This window comes from Pelodiscus sinensis, chromosome 13, assembly GCF_052426305.1.
Source record: "Pelodiscus sinensis isolate ZL-2025 chromosome 13, ASM5242630v1, whole genome shotgun sequence".
Classification (NCBI taxonomy): domain Eukaryota; kingdom Metazoa; phylum Chordata; order Testudines; family Trionychidae; genus Pelodiscus; species Pelodiscus sinensis.
The window spans coordinates 367,970-386,340 of record NC_143064.1 but is presented as its reverse complement, the minus strand read 5'-3'; the positions used below and the strand labels follow the sequence as shown (position 1 = coordinate 386,340).

The 18,371-nt window shown below is 44.5% G+C and overlaps 1 protein-coding gene across 4 annotated transcripts in view; it reads left to right on the top strand.

Annotated features, from left to right (window-relative positions):
• TAF1 (TATA-box binding protein associated factor 1) overlaps positions 1–18,371 on the top strand; it is a 137,040-nt gene that overhangs the window by 88,885 nt on the left and 29,784 nt on the right. For 3 of the 4 annotated variants that reach the window (XM_075917992.2, XM_075917993.2, XM_075917994.2), the window contains exons 25-33: positions 4,246–4,411; positions 4,970–5,181; positions 5,424–5,532; positions 5,750–5,848; positions 8,290–8,467; positions 10,708–10,775; positions 11,940–12,062; positions 12,713–12,805; positions 13,197–13,281. In XM_075917992.2, coding sequence (XP_075774107.2) covers positions 4,246–4,411; positions 4,970–5,181; positions 5,424–5,532; positions 5,750–5,848; positions 8,290–8,467; positions 10,708–10,775; positions 11,940–12,062; positions 12,713–12,805; positions 13,197–13,281 — 1,133 coding nt within the window. Of the gene's footprint in view, positions 1–4,245; positions 4,412–4,969; positions 5,182–5,423; positions 5,533–5,749; positions 5,849–8,289; positions 8,468–10,707; positions 10,776–11,939; positions 12,063–12,712; positions 12,806–13,104; positions 13,282–18,371 lie in introns of those variants that run through there. The other variant, XM_089781723.1, reaches the window with a different exon arrangement.

Below are 18,371 nucleotides of genomic sequence, written 5' to 3'. Positions count from 1 at the left end.
CTTACAGCAAGCCCAGGGTTTGGATGTGCATGGAATGGGATTGCTTCTCATAAAATGGAAAGGGGAGGGGTCTGTTAGCACTGATGGTTTATACTATTGAATGACCACGGGGCGGGTGCATTACGAACCGAGTGGTCGGCTCCAAATGACATCATCTACCCTACCTGCTGCTGGCCAGGCAGCGTGACCCCGAGCCCTGCCCTGACTCCTGCAACCCCGCTATCTGCCCTGAGTCCCACCCGCCCAGAGCTCTCCACATCCTCCACCCCCTGCCCTGACGCTTCACTCCTCCAGCCCCTGTATTGAACCCCTCCTTTAGGACTCGAGAAATGCTGGGTCAGTGTGCTAGTAATGAATAATTGAATGGCTGTGGGTGGGATGGCTCTTGTGCTGCTGCATGACTGTTCCTTATGGCATGTGGAGCAGGGCTCAAGCATTAGGAACTGGACATAGCCAGAGGGAGAAGTGAAAATCTCCAATAATGCAGTTGTCCAAGAACCAGTGATTTCCTCTTTACATTTAAAATGTGTTGTCTCTTAATAAGGTTTCATTTGCTCAGCAGTGCTGGTATCTGGGATTATTATAGGTGAAGCAAGCAGCTACTCATCTAGTTAAGGTTGCCTCACATGAGGGGTGGTCAATTTTTGGTGGGGGGCCACTCCAAAATTTTGGAAAGTAGTCAAGGGCTGCACTTTTCTGTGGAGGAGATGTAGGGTCTAGGATGGAGTTTGGGTGCAGAAGAGCACATGGGGTAAGGGGCTGGGGTTCAGGAGGCGGTGTGAGGTCGGAGAGGGAGCTTGGATGGAGGAGGGGGTTGTGACCAAGGTCGGGAAGGTGCAGAGGGTTTGGATGGTGACTTGGGGGAAGGAGTTGGGGTGTAGGAGAGGCAAGGGTGCCAGAGGCATGTTCTGGCTGGGAGGCGCTTACCTAAGTGTCTCCTGGCCTGCAGCATCCAAAGGCAGGCTAAGCTCCCTGCCTGCTGCAGCCCTACATAGCATAAAACTGCAGGCTGCTTCCTCCATGTGGCTCTCCGCTCCAGGAGGGGAGAGAGTAGGGTTGCCAGTGTCCAGTTTTGAACTGGACAGTCCAGTATTTGAGCTTTCTATTCAGGAAACAAACTGAGAAAATATAAATGTCCGGTATTTTCTAAATAAGATGTAATGAAGATTGTGATGTAATGTCAGGTGTGTCCAGTATTTTTGTTGAAACCATCTGGCAACCCTAGGGGAGAGGCTTGTACTGCCCCCATCCCCCAGGCCAATCTCTTGGCTCCTGTTGGCTGGTTGTTTCCAGCCAATAGGAGCTGAGGATTGGCTGGGGCAGGGAGATAACATAAAGCCTCCCCTTCCCTCCAGAGCAGAGAGGCACACATAGCAGCCCTACGCTTAAAACAGTGGTTGATGTGTGCCTGAGGGTTCCGGCAGGGTGGTCCATGGGCTGCAACTGGTGGCTTGATGGCCAAATGTGGCCTGTAAGACGTATCTTGCCCACCCGGCCTTACACTTTCCATTGTTAGTCTCTGTCCAGTTGCTTTATAATTCTGCTAAGCTTTAATCATTTGGGCTGAAAACTTTCATGCTATGTCTGTCTCTGGCTGAAATTTTTTGAAAGTTGAAACAAAGATGAGTCAGCACTTGAGTCAATGGAAATGTTTTGCCAGTGTAAATTATTATGGCCATGTTTTGAGAAGCACTGGCACCTTTCTGCTTTCATGTATGAATTTGAACATTGGCAAGGAGCTGCCTTCGTGTCTTAGGGTTGCCTTTTTTCCTGTATGTGTGAAATACCATTCCACCTGAGTTGTAGGTAAGCCTCTGAAAATATTTGCATGTGTTCAGAAGTTTGTCAGAAGCTGGTAGATAAATTCTCCTCCACAAATTGATTAAGCATGTGCCAGTCAAGTGCTTCAGTGACTAGGTTTGTTTTCTTGTACAGAGGCTCATTTTGGCTGTAGGGGGTGGTTCAAGCAACAAGGATAGGTAGAAAGCATCTGAAACAGCCCCTCACCAAAACCTGGAACAGAACCCGGAATTCCAGAGTCTGTGTTTTCTGCTGACTAGCAAAAAGCTTTATAAAAGCCAAAGTTTGTCTCCCCATTTGGTGACCATTCCATAGGGATAAAAGCTTACTGCTGCTACTAGTTACATGTAGCTCAAGTGGCAGAGGACTGTTTTGTAGAACTAAAGTTTTCAATCCTGCTAAGACTGATGTAGGGATTCTTATGGTTCCACATGATAGAATTTTTTGATTTTTGTTTGCTTTATTAAAAAAAAAACATAGGCTGCTAACGGAACCTGTAACTGGCTGCCTTGTGTATATCCTTTATGATCGTCTTTAGTTGAGGTCTCATACTGTGTTTTACACAGGGTGGACTGCACTAAGACATGAATCAGGGTTATGTAGTATGTGAGAACGTTGTCCAGATGTTCTTATACCTCACCTATAACAGAAATGGAAAAGTGTTAAGTAAATGAGGTAAGGGATCTCTGGAAGAGAGAGAATGATCTTGTGTTCAGGCAGTGAGATCACCGTTGCGAATTGGATTCTATCCATACTTCTGCTACAAACTTTTCAGGATGGGCACTGTGTGTACCTCATTTTCTGTGATCCTAACCTGAAACTTTGGGGGCCTCATTTGTAAAAGTTGTGTGCGCACTCATTTGCAACACAACTTCATGTGCATTGAACATATACAAATTTAAATACTCCAAAAAATTGGGTACTAAGCATCTCACATTGGGTGCCCCAAATTAGCAATCACTTCTGCCAGTTTTGCCTTTGGAAACTGTCACACAGAGGGATTAATCTGGAAAAATCAGGATAATACCCTCCTTTTAGCTCAGAGAGGTGTTGTAAAGAGGAATTCATTAATGTTTATGAAGCACTTGAAAATTATAATGATGAACATAGAGAAATCCATGAGGAAATAAATAATTCTGTACTCATTGTAAGGTTTGGATAGTGTAGGGTAAATAAGGACTGAGGTCATACATTAAATGATCAGGTTAAAGAAGCATATTTCATAACAACCCATTCCGAGAGCACAATTTTTCTGTGTGCTGAATGAGGCCTGTCTAAAAATTAGCATGTGATCCTGTAATTAAAGGCTGTATCATCATGCATCTGCAGGAGGTGGTGAAATGAAGGTTGGATGGGTCAATATCAATGCTTGATATTCTTTTAATATCAGGATTTTAAAGTTTAGTAAATCTACAATGTATCTAAAAATAGACTTGAGTTGTCCAGGGTCTTTGACCAGTGCCATGTGAGTCATGGCAGAATCTGAAGGTTGTCCTTCACGCGAGGACTATCCATTCCTGGGAGTACTGCTGACTTGTATGCACAATTTCTGTGTTGAGAAAGAGATCTTTCTACTGCCCATTCAGCCTCTCCATGCTGACTTGTGTAGAGATCACTGCTCTGTCAGTGAAACAGAGTAAATCCTGGGCATGGTAGGAATAGTTTAAACAGACATATTAGTGGTTTTCATGAAGGTTTGGGGATAAGCCTCTGTTGCACCACTCTAGCTCCTCTGGGAGGAATCCTGCTGTGGGTTTTCAAGTCCCAGGAAAACTGGGCTGGCAGAAGGATGCTTGGCCTCTTGTAGAGCTACAGCAGTGGTTCTCAAAGTGCAGTGTGCGGCTGCCTCCCAGGCGGTCTGTGGTGGGAGCTCAGCCCCTCTTCTTCCCTCACATGGCAGGGAGCCTAACTTCCACTAATTCTAGAACCCCACAAAAGTAAATCTGGCCAATGGGAAGCTCTGAACCTCAGTCCTCCCTGTTCCTTCCCCTCACCTCATGAGGGGGAGGAGTGAGGGGTCTTAGTTGGGGACCACGTCAGTGTGGGTTGGGGTTTTTTGGAGGTGGTTTTTTGCTTCTCACCTGTATGGTCCCCAGTTGATGTTTCTGTGGGTCAGTGGCCCCCAACACAAAGTTCCCCATACCTGCCATAAATAATGAAAACGTTTAAACCTTTTGTGTTGGACATAAATTAATATTTTACTATATTTAAAATGAAGTTTGATGAACTAACATGAGAAAGTTAAAACACTTAATCTGTTTAATAATTTAAATTAAACCATTCTCCCCAGCTGCTGCACTAGCAAAATGGCTCGGGTGTAATTTATGTAAATAACAGTGAGTTTCCATTAGCAACTGGTGGTCCGCGGGAAGATTTGCATTGAGCCAAGTGGTCGTCCACGGGCCGAAAAGTTTGAGAACCACTGAGCAAATCTTTGTGTTCCAGACGAAAATTTGCCCTCTTTGATGAGCAGCATCGGGAGGAGATGAGGAAGGAGCGGCGCAGGATCCAGGAGCAGCTAAGGAGGCTCAAACGGAACCAGGAAAAAGAAAAACTCAAGGGCCCACCAGAGAAAAAACCTAAGAAAATGAAGGAGCGGCCAGATCTGAAGGTAGCTAAACATCAGGTGAAACAAAGGAATCCAAGGGAGAAAAGCCAGCGTTGTAGCAAACCTTCTACTCATTTGGATAGAAGAAAGAGGAGGAAACTATGGATAGGATTGTCAACATAGGTGCTGTTTGTACAGTCTTAACATCAAGTATAAGTCTCATATACCATGCTTAGCTTTGCTTTTTAACATGGGTCAGAATACCCCAGGTATTCTGACACGTGCAATTTTCTGATGCGTGTGTCTCATCTGTATTTTTTCCTTTATCTGGTGCTGGAACATCAGGCCAATAAGAAGCTGCTATCTTACTGGTAAATTGGTTACTATCTTGCCTGTAAAGGAATTGGTGGATTCTCTGTCTCCTTAAGATTAAGACCAGGTGCCTTTCTGGAATTTATACTTTTGCCAAGTACAAATTATACAGGATTTAAAATGGATACTTGGGTGAAATTTAATGGCTTGATATGTGAGAGGTCAGACTGGATGAATGAAAGTTCCTATCTGTGCTTAAACTCTGTGTGAATAAATTTTAATAGTTCACCGTGTTTGTCTTTTCTGCAGTTAAAATGTGGAGCTTGTGGTGCAATTGGACACATGAGGACTAATAAATTCTGTCCCCTTTACTACCAAACAAATGCCCCACCCTCCAACCCTGTTGCCATGACAGAGGAGCAGGAGGAGGAGCTGGAAAAGACAGTTATTCACAATGATAATGAGGAGCTCATTAAAGTGGAGGGGACCAAAATTGTCTTGGGAAAGCAACTGATTGAGAGGTGAGAGCAGGACTTGGAGGCAGGAGTGGGCGGTGAGGAGGGGAGTCTGTGGACTGATGCAAGATGCATCCCAGGAGTAAAGTGGCTGGGTTTTAGATATACTGTATCGTTGCTGAAAATACATTATTTAAATCTTGATTGAGCATGTTGTTGTACCAGACCGGATTGGTTCTGATTCTGAGGTGCAAATAGTCTTGTTAAGAGATGCTGAGGAAATAAAAGGTCTGTTTGCTTTTCTCTAGTGCAGATGAGGTCCGCAGGAAATCACTAGTCTTGAAGTTCCCCAAACAGCAGCTTCCTCCAAAGAAAAAGCGGCGAGTTGGGACCACTGTTCACTGCGATTATTTGAATGTGAGTGTGATGGTCATTGGGTGCATTTCAGTCTTTCCATGTCCCATTGTCCATCCTGGTCAGTCCAGGCATTGCTCCTGGCTGCCCATAGTGCAGTATGTAAGGCATTTATCTGCACAGCCACACACAGAACTAAAATGAAACCCGCAGAGAACTTGTTTGGATTTATATTTTGAGCTTTGAAAGCACTTCAGCTTCCCTCTTCTGATTTCTTCAGAGGCCTCACAAGTCCATCCATCGGCGACGAACGGATCCTATGGTAACTTTGTCATCCATTCTAGAGGGCATTATCAACGATATGAGGGATCTTCCCAATGTAAGTTTAGTCCATATGGTCAAAGTTCTGTGTCCTGAGTAGGCTAATTGACTGAGTAACTGAACCATAGATGTCTAGGCAGTATGGCAGCAGGGGCTTTTGGAATCGGGGCAAGTAGGGAGATGGATGCATTGGGGAGATAATATCTCTACTTTGATTTCCCTTCTGTTGTCTGAGCTGAAATGTGGAGAAGGGACTATTCTACGGCGAGGGACCTGAATTTTTCATTCCTACCCTATTATCTGTTACCAATCCAGCAATGAATAAGCTTCACGTTTTGTTTTAAATGAGCAGCAGCGGAATAATTCACAATGTTGATGTTTTCTCATTAACCTTCAGAGTTATTATCCAACAGAGGCTTCTTGCTTTCTTACTACATTTTCAAATCTGTCACCAGACTCAGACAACATTATATTATATATGATTATATTTATTTCACACTTTGAAAATGATCTTTGCAATAGTAAGGATTAATGAATGTTTTAAAATAAAAGCTTAAAATCTGTAGCACAATTATAGAGCAAATACACAAAGGATAATTTTGCAGCAATTTATACAGCTTTGTAATTTTATGTGGGGTTTTGGAGAGAGGTATTGAATATTTACTTGTTTCTGATTTTAGCAAGCATTGCAATTGATTTTAAAACATAAGCCAAAAATTGGAGTCCAAAGTCAAGGTTCTTACTAGTTTCTGTAAGAAAAACCACTGAAGACTTTGTGGAATGCTTCTTCCTCAGAATGGTGGCAGTCATAACACAATAGTAAACTCTGTGGAGAAAAACAGTGTCACATAAAGCTAGTCTTCTGCATGTGTCTATGTAGCATTTTGAAGCAAGCACTAATGCTCTACAAATAGCTGTGCAAACAGCACTTTGAAGTTGCAGGTTGGGCTCTGAAAGGTGTGGGGGGAAAAGGGGGAATGGATGTCCGAGCCAGAGCTTCAGCTGAACTTGAATTTCAATGTGCTATCTGTGTAGCTATTAGAGTTCTACCATGAGCTCTGATAAACCAAGTGTTATCAACTGGACCGGGAGGCTCGCTTCAAATGCCATACACACATACCCTAAAGCAGAAACAAAAAACAGGACTATGTAGCACTTTAAAGACTAACAAGATGGTTTTTTAGGTGATGAGTTTTCGTGGGCCAGACCCACTTCCTCAGATCAAATAGTGGAAGAAAATTGGTGCAACCAAATATACCAAAGGATACAATCAAAAAAATTCAAGTCTGGTGTGAAAAGGTCTTTGAAGCTGGATGATTCTTACCAACAACCACAGGACATTCCACACTAATACCAACTCTGGAACCGTCCCTTGCAACAAACCCCGTTGCCAGCTTTGTCCACATTCACTCTGCTGATACCATTACTGGACCTAACCAGTTGAGTTATAAGATCAAGAACACACATTCCTGCTCATCCTGAAATATAATTTATGCTATCGTGTGCCGAAAGTGTCCGTCTGCTATGTACATTGGACAAACGTCTCAGACACTTTGCCAAAGAATCAATGCCCACAAACCAGATATTAGACAGGATCACAAAGAAAAAACAGTTTCTTGCCATTTCAACCAGAAAGGACATTGTCTCAATGACTTGATTACCTGCATCCTGCTTCAAAGACCTTATCACACCAGACTTGAAAGAGAATCCTCTGAACTGTCATTCATGCTTAAATTTGACACTTTATGACTTGGTCTAAACAAAGACATTAATTATCTTACCCATTACAAAGATAGCTTCCCCAATTATCACCTCTAATATCATTAGCTCACAGACATTTACCTCCCCCCCCCATCCCCCTTCTGTTCTGAAATTTGATTTGTCCTTTTCATATGTGTTAACTTTTTTGATTGTATCCTTTGGTGTATATATATGGTTGTGCCAATTTCTTCCACTGTTTGATCTGAGGAAGTGGGTCTGGCCCACGAAAGCTCATCACCTAATAAACCAACTTGTTAGTCTTTAAAGTGCTACATAATCCTGTTTTTTGTTTCAGCTACACCAGACTAACATGGCTGCATTTCTATCACTGTACCTTAAAGCAGTGTTTCTCAATCAGCCCTTAGGGTACTCGAGAGAAGACTGAGGGGTCCATCAATACAACTGAAATTTGGAGAGAACTGAATTTGTTTTAAGTTTTACGGTGTTTTATTCTTTCTGTACTTTTTATACCCAAAAATTTCATTGCCCACCTGGCTACGATTAAGTTGTTTAAACAAATGTGTTACAATGGTATAAAAAAAAGTTGTCTGAAAACTGTAGGTACTGGGGGTACTTAATTCTTTTGTTTTTTGATTTTTTTGGAAAAAGAGTACTTTCTTAAAAAAAAGAAAAAAAAAAAGTTTGAGAAACACTGCCCTAAGGGGCCTCTGATCTTCTGAGTATTCTGCTTGTGTAGATTGATGGGAATGAATGCACATTCATTTTTGTATTCCTTAGACATACCCATTTCATACACCTGTTAATGCAAAAGTTGTGAAAGACTATTACAAAATCATTACACGGCCTATGGACCTGCAGACCCTGCGTGAGAATGTCCGCAAACGCCTGTACCCTTCTCGGGAAGAGTTCCGTGAACACCTGGAGCTGATTGTGAAGAACAGTGCAACGTACAATGGTAGGAAACTGCCTAAAACACTGAGGTAGTTTGTCTTCTGGTGAGGTGTGTTGCACTGCCATGGGAATTGTGCATGTGCCTTGTGTATGGAATCTTGTGGCATGGAAGGGGGGGGAATCACACATTCTGCATCAAAAAGATGAATGCAGGAAAGTTAATGCTGTTGAAATTTTCAGGCCAATGTGAATGTAACAGGCTTCTCCAAAGAAACTAGGAGGATAATAAGTTAGCTTGTTATAAATTTGGAAGAGGTGAACTCTAAAATCTGTCCATTTCAACAAAAGTAAGAGGCTTGGGCAGTTAGAAAGTGATTAAGGCTTTATCAGCAGGCAGGCAGATTTACAGGTGGAGAGTGGAGGGACCCTGTCAGTTTCTGGCCATAACCCTAGCTCTCTCCATAGGTGAAGCCAAAATGAGTCATTCTTGGTAGATTGCACTTTGATACCATCATTCTTCTCTTTTCTTTCAAACACTGTCCAGTGGGAGCTTACACCTTCCTGGAAATGAACTGGGGCAGTTCACATCCTTCAAAGCTGTTACTTCATGTCCTGTAGCCTGAGGCCTTGCCTTTGTTACAAAGGTTTTGTCCATGCCATCACTTTTGTTGGTAAATCTTTTGTCAGTCGGGTGTGAAGAGCCCCTCTCTGACTGATGTAAGTTTTATCAGCAGAAGTGCTGTGGTGGATAGTGCTGTCAGCAGGGATGCCTCTCCTGCAATTCAGTGGGGGTGGTTTAATTCTGCTGGTGGGAGAGCCTCTCCCAGTGGCAAAAAGCAGCTACAAGAGAGACTTCGGTGGCAGAGCTGTAGCAGTGCTGCTGTAAGGTCTGTCTTATAGCCATAGCCTAAGGCGTGGCTGATGCAGCTATGCTGGCAGAACTCCCAGGGGAGATGCAGATTATGCCTGCAAAAGGACTATTACCAGGCTAGCTGTGTCTTCATGGGAGCTTTGTTGGCAAACCTGTTAGTCAAAGATGTGGTTATTTCTCACCCCAACTGAAGCAAGTATGCTGACCACGTGATGGTGTGGGCTGCCTTCACTACAGTGATTTACATTTGTTTGTTTTCAAGATTGTCCTATCCCAAAATCTATTTTTGAAAAATGAATCTTTAGATCAGGGATCTGCTACCTATGGCTCTCGAGCCAAATATGGCTCTTTTGTCATTCCTAAAATACATGCAACTTTTTAAATTAAAATGAAAAATTCTGAATTTTAAAAATGCATAATTACTTGTGTAGCTTGAATGCATCCATGAACCTGGACTTGACTAGTTATGATGCAAACTTCAAAGAAATGTGCAAAAAGATGCAGCAGCAGAAGTCCCATTAAATAGTCTGCAATACAATAGAATGTGTCATTCATTCTATTAATCATAATAATGTCCGTTATCAATAATATTAAGTTGTATATTTTCAGTTATGCAAATGGGCATTCTTATACTGGCTCTTTGACCACTTGTTCTGAATTTGGATGGAGTTTGGCTCTTTGGTCTGAAAAGGTTGCCGACCCTGCTTTAGATTTTATAGAGCCACATGCAGCTGTTGGTAAGAGTGCTGATTGACTGAACCACTCTGTGGGAGTCCTCTATTACGACTTCTGTTAGCACAGCTTTTTATCTGACAGGTCCTCTAACAATATTAGGCACTGTATGAGTGTTAAGCCTTGCAATGTTCCAGGCCCCAGGTATTCAGCAGCAAGCAGGACTTACTCTGGCCTCCTGTGGCATGTTGTATATTCCCAGCTCCTGCCCACCTTCCCTTCCTCAGAGTGCTGCTCTCATGGCTGGGCTTTATAAGAAAGAAATGGGAACTCCATGGCCTCTGTTCCAAAGGTTTGGTGCAGTCCAGAGGGTGCTTATATATTCCCAATGGATACTGCTTTTCTAGGAGGTTCCTAAATTTCAGTGGCACTATAGGGTGTATGACACAAGTGTGATTATGGAGGCACAGCACTCACTGTGAGTAAACCTCTGTTAAAATAGCCATAATAAACTCCAGTAAGTGTGTATGCCAAAGTGGGGGATCACTATTGTATATGATGGGTGTGTTTCACACTGAGAAATATAATCAGTATGCAGGTAGCAAGCAAAGAGATTCCTAGTGTCTTGCCTCCTGCGCGCACATGTTTTGTGATCAGTTTTCCTTTTAGAGCCACTGGGATGATGACCTTCATCCTCCCTCCAGTCCTGAAAGCTTCCACAGATGCCTAAGTGCATCACTGTACTTGCTGTGTATTTGCAGGGCCGAAACACTCCCTGACCCAGATCTCTCAGTCCATGCTGGACCTCTGTGATGAAAAACTGAAAGAGGCAAGTCTGTAAGAATGGAAAGGGTGGGAGTGGCATCAAGGTTGAGGGGTTTTGGTAGTGCAGACAGAAGAATAAGTGGGGTAGGTGGATGGTCTGTCTTTTCCCTGGGTATTTATTTATATGCATTTTTGCAATTACTGGCGTATAGAACAATTTTACACTGGGTTCTGCTATTAGAGAAAGCTAGGGGAGTGGAGAAGTCTCACTAGCAGGGGTGGGCAATAATTTTTGGCTAGGGGACACTTGAAAAAGTTTTGAAGTGCCCTTGATCCGCCTGGAAGGGACGGGGTCAGTACTCTTCTGGGCTACCCCACCTGCAGACCATGACTGGTCTGGGGTGGGAGAGCACCTTTGCCCACCTTTCCCACTAGGCACTCATGCTGCACCTTGCTGTGTGCTCCTCGCAGGGCAGGGGTAGGGCAGAAGGAGACTTTGGGCCTGGGAGCAGCGGAGCACTCGAAGCCTCCTCCCAGCTTCCGAGGATTTCATGGCACTCTGATGTGCCGCGCATTCCTTGCAGGGCTGGGGCAGGGTGAAGGAAGCTTTGCGCAGCTCCCCTGCCCCAGGCCCTGATTGGCTTGGGGGCAGAGGGGACGCATGAAGCTTCCTCCCACCCTGTGAGGATCACGTGGTGCTTTGAAGTGCTGTGCGTGGCTTGCAGGGCGGGGGGTAGGGTGGGAGGAGGCTTCGGGTGCTCCCCCCACCCCCAGGCCAATCAGGATCTGGGGGCAGGGGAGCTGTGTGAAGCTTCCTTCGCCCTGGCCCCACCCTGCATGAATGTACGGCACTTTGAAGTGCCGTGCGCTCCTTGCAGGGTGAGAGGGCGGGAGGGCTGAGGAAACTTTGCTTGCTCCTCCAGCCCCCAGGCCAATCAGGATTTGGGGGCGGGGGAGCGTGTGACATCTCCTCCTGCCCTGCGAGGAGCTCTTTGAAGTGCAGCGTGCTCCTCGCAGCACGGGAGGAAGTTTTGGGCACTCCCCTGCCCCAGGGCCCAATTGGCCTGGGGCGGGGGAGCAGCAGGACCTTGGCAGGCCGGATTAACCCGCTTGACGGGCCGGATTCGGCCTGTGAAAGCCCTTTTGCCCACCCCGGTCTATAGTAAGCAAGGTGGGTTACCACAGTGTTTTGGGGGGTATCTTCATAAATAGATTTCCTTCATTTCAGAAGGAAGATAAACTGGCTCGTTTAGAGAAAGCAATTAATCCTCTCCTGGACGATGATGACCAAGTGGCTTTTTCCTTCATATTGGACAACATCGTCACTCAGAAAATGATGGTGGTACCAGATGTATGTGATTGAAATGCAGTGTGTCTGTGAATTATTAGGTGTACAGCTATGGCACTAAAAGTGAAGGCCTGAAGATCCATTCCCTATTTACTGGAGATGAGCAGACATGCACTAATCATGATGCTGTGGCCTGAGGTTATAGGCAGATGTTGGCATTTTTGTGGCTGTTACAATATTGTATCCACGTTTGATAACATAAATAAGGGTTACAATGTCTAGATGCCCTGCTGCAATTTTGTGACTGAAATCAGGTCAACACTAAAAAATAAAGTTGACCCAGTTATTTCACTCAGTGATGGGAAAAATCTGTGCCACCGAGTGTTATAATAAACCCTACCAAACCCCAGTGTTGCCATCTCCTGAGGAGATGGATTTCCTACAACAGTGAGAGAACCTCTCCCATCACTGTAGTATCTACAGTGGCAGATCTGCAGTGGTGCTTCTGCAGTATTTCCAGTGAAAACATAGAGTAAAACTATCTCTTCCCATCACCCCTTTTTTAATTGATTGTAATAGGAGTCAAGATATTTGTTCTGATTTCTTGAACGGCTAGGGACCATTATTTTGTGAAACTCTTTCTTGACTCCAAGATCCAACAATTATTTCTACAAGGAATTGTTGCCAGTTATCTCTGTTTTTATTTTCTGTAGTCTTGGCCATTTCATCATCCGGTTAATAAAAAGTTTGTTCCAGATTATTACAAAGTGATCATTAATCCAATGGACCTGGAGACCATTCGCAAGGTATGTAAATTGAATCAAGTATCTATTTAAGAAAGTGTTTAACTCCATCACTCCTTTATTTCTTCATGCAATGCACAGTCATCCTGTGGAACTCCTTGCCAGAGGATTTTGTGAAGGCCAAAACTATAACAGGGTTCAAAAAAGAACCCAATAAGTTCACAGAGGGGAGGTCCATCAATGGCTGTTAGCCAGGATGAGGAAGGATGCTAAATCTAGCCCTTTTTTGCCCAGATCTGGGATTGGGTAATGGTATGGATCATTTGATGAGTATTTGTTTTGTGTTTTTTTTTCCTCTGAAGCACCTGGCATTGGTCTCTGTAAGAAGACTGGACACTGAGCTAGATGGACCTTTGGTCAGGCCCAGTTCTAATCACTGAGTAATCTCTTCCAGAATATCTCCAAACACAAGTATCAGAACAGGGAAACCTTCCTGGATGATGTTAAACTGATCCTTGCCAACAGCATTAAGTACAATGGTAAGTAATTCCAGATATTACTCTGTCCTGAAATCATATGTGACCTTTCTAAACTACTTTAACATAACTAGATTTACAGCACAATCTGTTTTAAACAGCACTTTCTGCATACTGTAGGATTCTGGTTAAATTTCAGAAGTCTAATTCTTTTGTTTAAATTTAAAAGATTTCAGTGTAGTTCTATATACCTAAAGGTTACTTCATGTCAAGCAAACTATTTCTTAAACTACTGGAGATTTCTGTCTGAGGGGTAGGAATGTTCATGACGAAGCGTGCTTGATGCCATCCATCAAGGAATGTTTCAGAAAGAGCCAAACTTCCAAAACCCTGCAATGAAACCCCACCCTTTCATCCTCCTTCTTCCAGAATAAGCACCTGTGTCTTGCACGCCTCTGAGAGATCAGAACAGTTTTCCTCACTGGCAAGCATCCTGACTCCTTTCCTTCAAATGTTTCCTTTCTTCTAACATTCAACCTACCAATACCATCCGTAGCTCCACATCAAGCCCCTTTACTGCAATTGTGCTCTTCAGTGCGTAAATCAGTTGGCTCATAGACTTTTTGTGTTGATCTTTGATTCCCATCGCTGGCCTTACAACAGGAATGTCTCATGCACAATAAAATCTTACAGTCTGGAGCCTGGCCACAGAAGCTGTTGAAACTCTGTTTTGGCCTTAGACTGCTTCCCCTATGTAAGAGCTAGAACTGGATTAAAGCCCCAGTCTGTTGATACAGTAGGTACAGCAAGCACCATATTGGGGGGATATTTGTAGGCATGAACTTTTAGGGTCTAGTGACATTTCTTCCTCTGCTCCTCTCTCCTTCCTTCCTCCTCTCCAGTACACTGGACCTGGATCGTGACACTGGTCATGTCCTGATCTCCAAGGCCAGTTAGCATACACACTGTGGCAGGGGATGCATGGTTGACCATGCCTCATCACTGGTCTTAGCTTATCTTAGCTGCAGGGATGGACTGAAGATAACTCAATTAGGAGCTGCTGGCTTTGTTGTGGTAGAATCATGCGTTACACAAAGGTTCTGGAGCCAGAATCAAGTGATTTCTGTAGTGCACTTGCTGTGGCTTGAGCAGCAGACTGTACTGCGCTGCTAGTGTGTGGAACTGACAGGCCATCAGATCCCCTGCCCCGCACTCGATTGCTGTCAACTTGATTTCAGCCACACTGCATGTAACCCTGGTGACCACAAACTGCTGCCTCAGTCTCCTCAGAGGTCTAGTCCAGGCAGAGACACTCTTGTTTCTGAATGAGAAGTTGCTTGCACAATTGCTAGAGCCCTGCACATCCACGGATGCAGATATCTGTGGCTCATTTTTGCAGATACAGATGTGGATACAAAATCTTGCTAGAGCCCTGTGCGGATACAATTGCATTACAGTTCCTGGCCTTCTCGTTACAGCTACAGTAATTTTTCTCTTAACATTGTCCTGGGTAACGTCCTTTCATTGTTATATTGCTTATCTGTTAGAGCACATGCTCATTTAAAATTTGTGCAGTGCTCCTTTATAATATTGTGTGGCCTCCTGCTTTGTCTACTACTTGCAGAATTTTCTGGAAAAGCAGCCTGTGCTCCTGTGACTTGGACCCATGGTGTGCTATCAGCTCCTCTCATTTCTCTGTAAAGTATTGTGATGTGTTTCCTCTCATGCCTCAGTCCATGCTGCCTTGCAGAGTGTGAAGCTACATTAACATATTAATCCTTGAGGGCTCTGTTTAGAGCTAGTTCATCACTTAGTAGCAAGACATTCCCTGGGAAATGTTCTATCCTCCGACTTCACCACCTCAGCCAAACTTCCCAATCACATTGATGTGTGCAGTATTAAACTGTTTAAAATTATTTAAAAGTTACATTATTTTAAACTTATACTGTATATGTATATACTGTCTTGGCTGCCATCTCTTAGTACATTTAAAAGGCTGATGTGCAGTGCTGGTCGTCTCCTCCTCCCCCTGTGCTGCTGCTTTTTTCTTTACATTTAAAAAGCAGAGGCACAGTGTCTGAGACCGGGCGCGAGCTGGGAATCAGCTGATTACTGTCTTGTGCCTGGTCCCCACTACCCCTCTGCCTCCCCTGTCCCTTGTGGAGATGGTGCTGGGGGGAACCGGCTTTTAAGCCTGCTTCTCCCAGCACCAGCTCCTGCTCCCCCAACCTTACTGCCTCTGATAGTCGGTGGAGGGAGCAACTAGTTGCAGGACTAGTCGACTAGTTGCTTACATACCTAATGGCTGTCATATTAACCATATTGTGCCTTATTCTGCAATATGTTCAGAGCCTATCCAGGGCCTGCTGGAACGAGGAAGACTCTGAAGAGGCCATGAACATATTTTTCTGTGCAGCACTCACCATAGATATTAGTTAATACACACTCTCTAATGCAGCAGGCAGATGGAGGAATGCAGAAAGAACATCTGAAAATCCACACTCCCACTATCTTTTGCAGAACTATCTGAAATGTTAGCCATTATCTTCCTCAACATCCCTTTCCTTATCTTTCCCAGAGGCCATCATTCTGGCCCATCTCAAGGTCTACATTTCTCTCCCTGCTGCCTTAGCATGCCACTCTTATAGTATGTTGCATTGACGTTACCATGTCTAATGCATAGGTGTTTCTCCCCTCTTCCTTACTTGTATTTCCTCCTCTTACCAATGTTATGGTGTAGTATATTTATGATTTCACCCCATTATCATATATATCAGTTCGTAGCCACGGCACCTTCGCTTTTGTATGTTCCATTCAAACCTTCTAATGTAGGAGCAGGGTATCAGTTCATTTTCTGTGATTGGCTGATGTCACTATAATTAACACTTTACTGTACATTCTACTTCGTCCCCATAACTTACTGGTTACTTAAGTTTATTTATGCCAAAGTTCATAGGACTCAAGCCTTGTGCTAACTCTTATATTGAATACTCAAATGACATCAAAAGCTAAGTATCAGATAGATACAGCCCACTGCCCACTCTGTTAGCCTCATTTAGCGCACACATTTTAACTGACAGTTTTTTCTCCTCCCCACTCCCTTCTTTTTCTGCTTTATATTTGACCCCTTGTGCTGCTTGCTCCATATTTGTCATCTGAAGAAGTGAGGTGTGTCTACATTTGTTGTTAGTCTCTTAGGCTGTGTCCAGACTCAGGGGTTTTTTTCGAAAAAACCTCACCTGCGTCTAGACTGCAGCCGCGTTCTTTCGAAATTAAATCGAAAGAACGCGGCTTTTCTTTCGATGGCGGTAAACCTCATTTCACGAGGAAGAACGCCTTCTTTCGCAAGTTCCTCTTTCGAAAGAAGGCGTTCTTCAATGTAAATAGGGCTTCTTCGAAAGAGAGCATCCAGACTCACTGGATGCTTTCTTTCGAAAAAGCAAGCCGCTTTTTCGAAAGTTCAACGTGCAGTCTAGACGCTCTCTTTCGAAAGAGGCTTGCAGTCTAGACATAGCCTTTGGTGCTACAGGACCACTTCCTTTTTGTTAAAGCCAATGTCTTTAAGTGGGGATGGGCAAAAGGGCCTCTGTAGGCCAAATGTGGCTCATCATGTGGGTTGATCTGATCCGTGGAGGCCCTGCCGCGCCCTTGCCCCCAAGCCAATTAGGGTCTGGAGACGGGGGTGGGGGGAGCACAAGAAGTTTCCTTTGCCCTTCCAGGAGTGCACAGCAGGGCGGGGAGGAGACTTTACATGCTCCCCTGCCCCCAAGCCCTGATTGGCCTGGGGGCGAGGGGAGCATGTAAAGTTTCTTCTGCCCTGCGAGGAGCGCACGGCGCTTAGAAGTGCAATGCACTCCTGTCAGGGCAGGAGGAGGCTTTGCACGCTCCCCCACCCCTAGGCAAATCATGATCTGTGGGTGGGGAAGCAGGGAAGTACCCTGGCCCTGCCCCCTCTGGTGTGGCCCAGGGCAACTTGAAAAATTTCTGAAGTGGCCCCTGGCAAAAAATTATTGCCCACCCCTTTCTTACAGGATACAAGTCTATGGGTTCCTTGTATTACTGATGAATATAATAAAGTGGAATATACTGCACATTAGCCAATCTACCAAAGATGAGATGGTCCATGCTTCCTCTTCTCTACCTAGCAACAAACTTGGGTCCCTTTTTTATTAAACCCCTTAACTCCAGTTACCATTACAGAGTCTATTAAAACAATAAGACTTTCAGCTGCTGTTGTAGTGTGTTCAGGGATGATTATGCCTACAGTCCTTCTTTGGACCAAAATGCTCCTTGTGGGGCAAAGCTCTGGCTGTGCCCATGTGTCCTGTGTGTCTGGCAGATAGTGTTCAGCCTCAGAGGCTTTCTTGTCCCACCACATGGCCTCTTTCTTTTTACTAGAGGCAGGGTTCACAGCCAACTGAGCCATCCTCATCACAGGCTAGTCCATAAAATGAGGGTGAAACACCTCTATAGTCCTGGTCTCCCTATCCAGGGACAGTCTCTGTAGTTGTGTGGGGATGGTTGAGGGGAACCTGGGCCTGCCCACTACTCCAGGTTTCAGCCTAGGCACCCTGAGGCAGCAGCAACAGATGGGGTTGGTTCTACTCCCCGTCTGGCAACTTCTTCCCTGTGCTACTTCTCCAAATGATCCCTTCTAGTTCCTTTCCTTTGTTGTTTGCTCCTCCAACACTCTCTTCCTGCCTTGCAGCTCCCAGCTGTCACTCAAACTCCTTTCACTCTCAGCACTTTGTCTTCTTCCTTCCTCCAAGCACGCCTCTCAACCTAACAGAAGAGGAGCCCTTTCTAGCGAGTCCCTGCCAGGTTAGCCAGGGAACAGACCTGTTTAATCTAGGGCTCACATACTTTCGTTCTAGCACTCTTCCATGCCCCTTTGACCTGACCCTGTCTCACTTGCCATGAGAAGACATACTTGCAGTCCATTCAGACCTCTTCATTCATCCTCTTGTATTGGCCCTCTTTCACTTCCCTTTTGTCTCAGATAATATCCTTTTTCCGTTCTTTCATTTTCTCCCTTTGGCTCTCTGGGGGTGCGTCTACGCTGCACCATTATTTTGAGATAACTAGCGTTATTTCAAAATAATGTGTCTACACCGCCATTCTATTTCAAAATAACGGACGGCTTATTCTGAAAT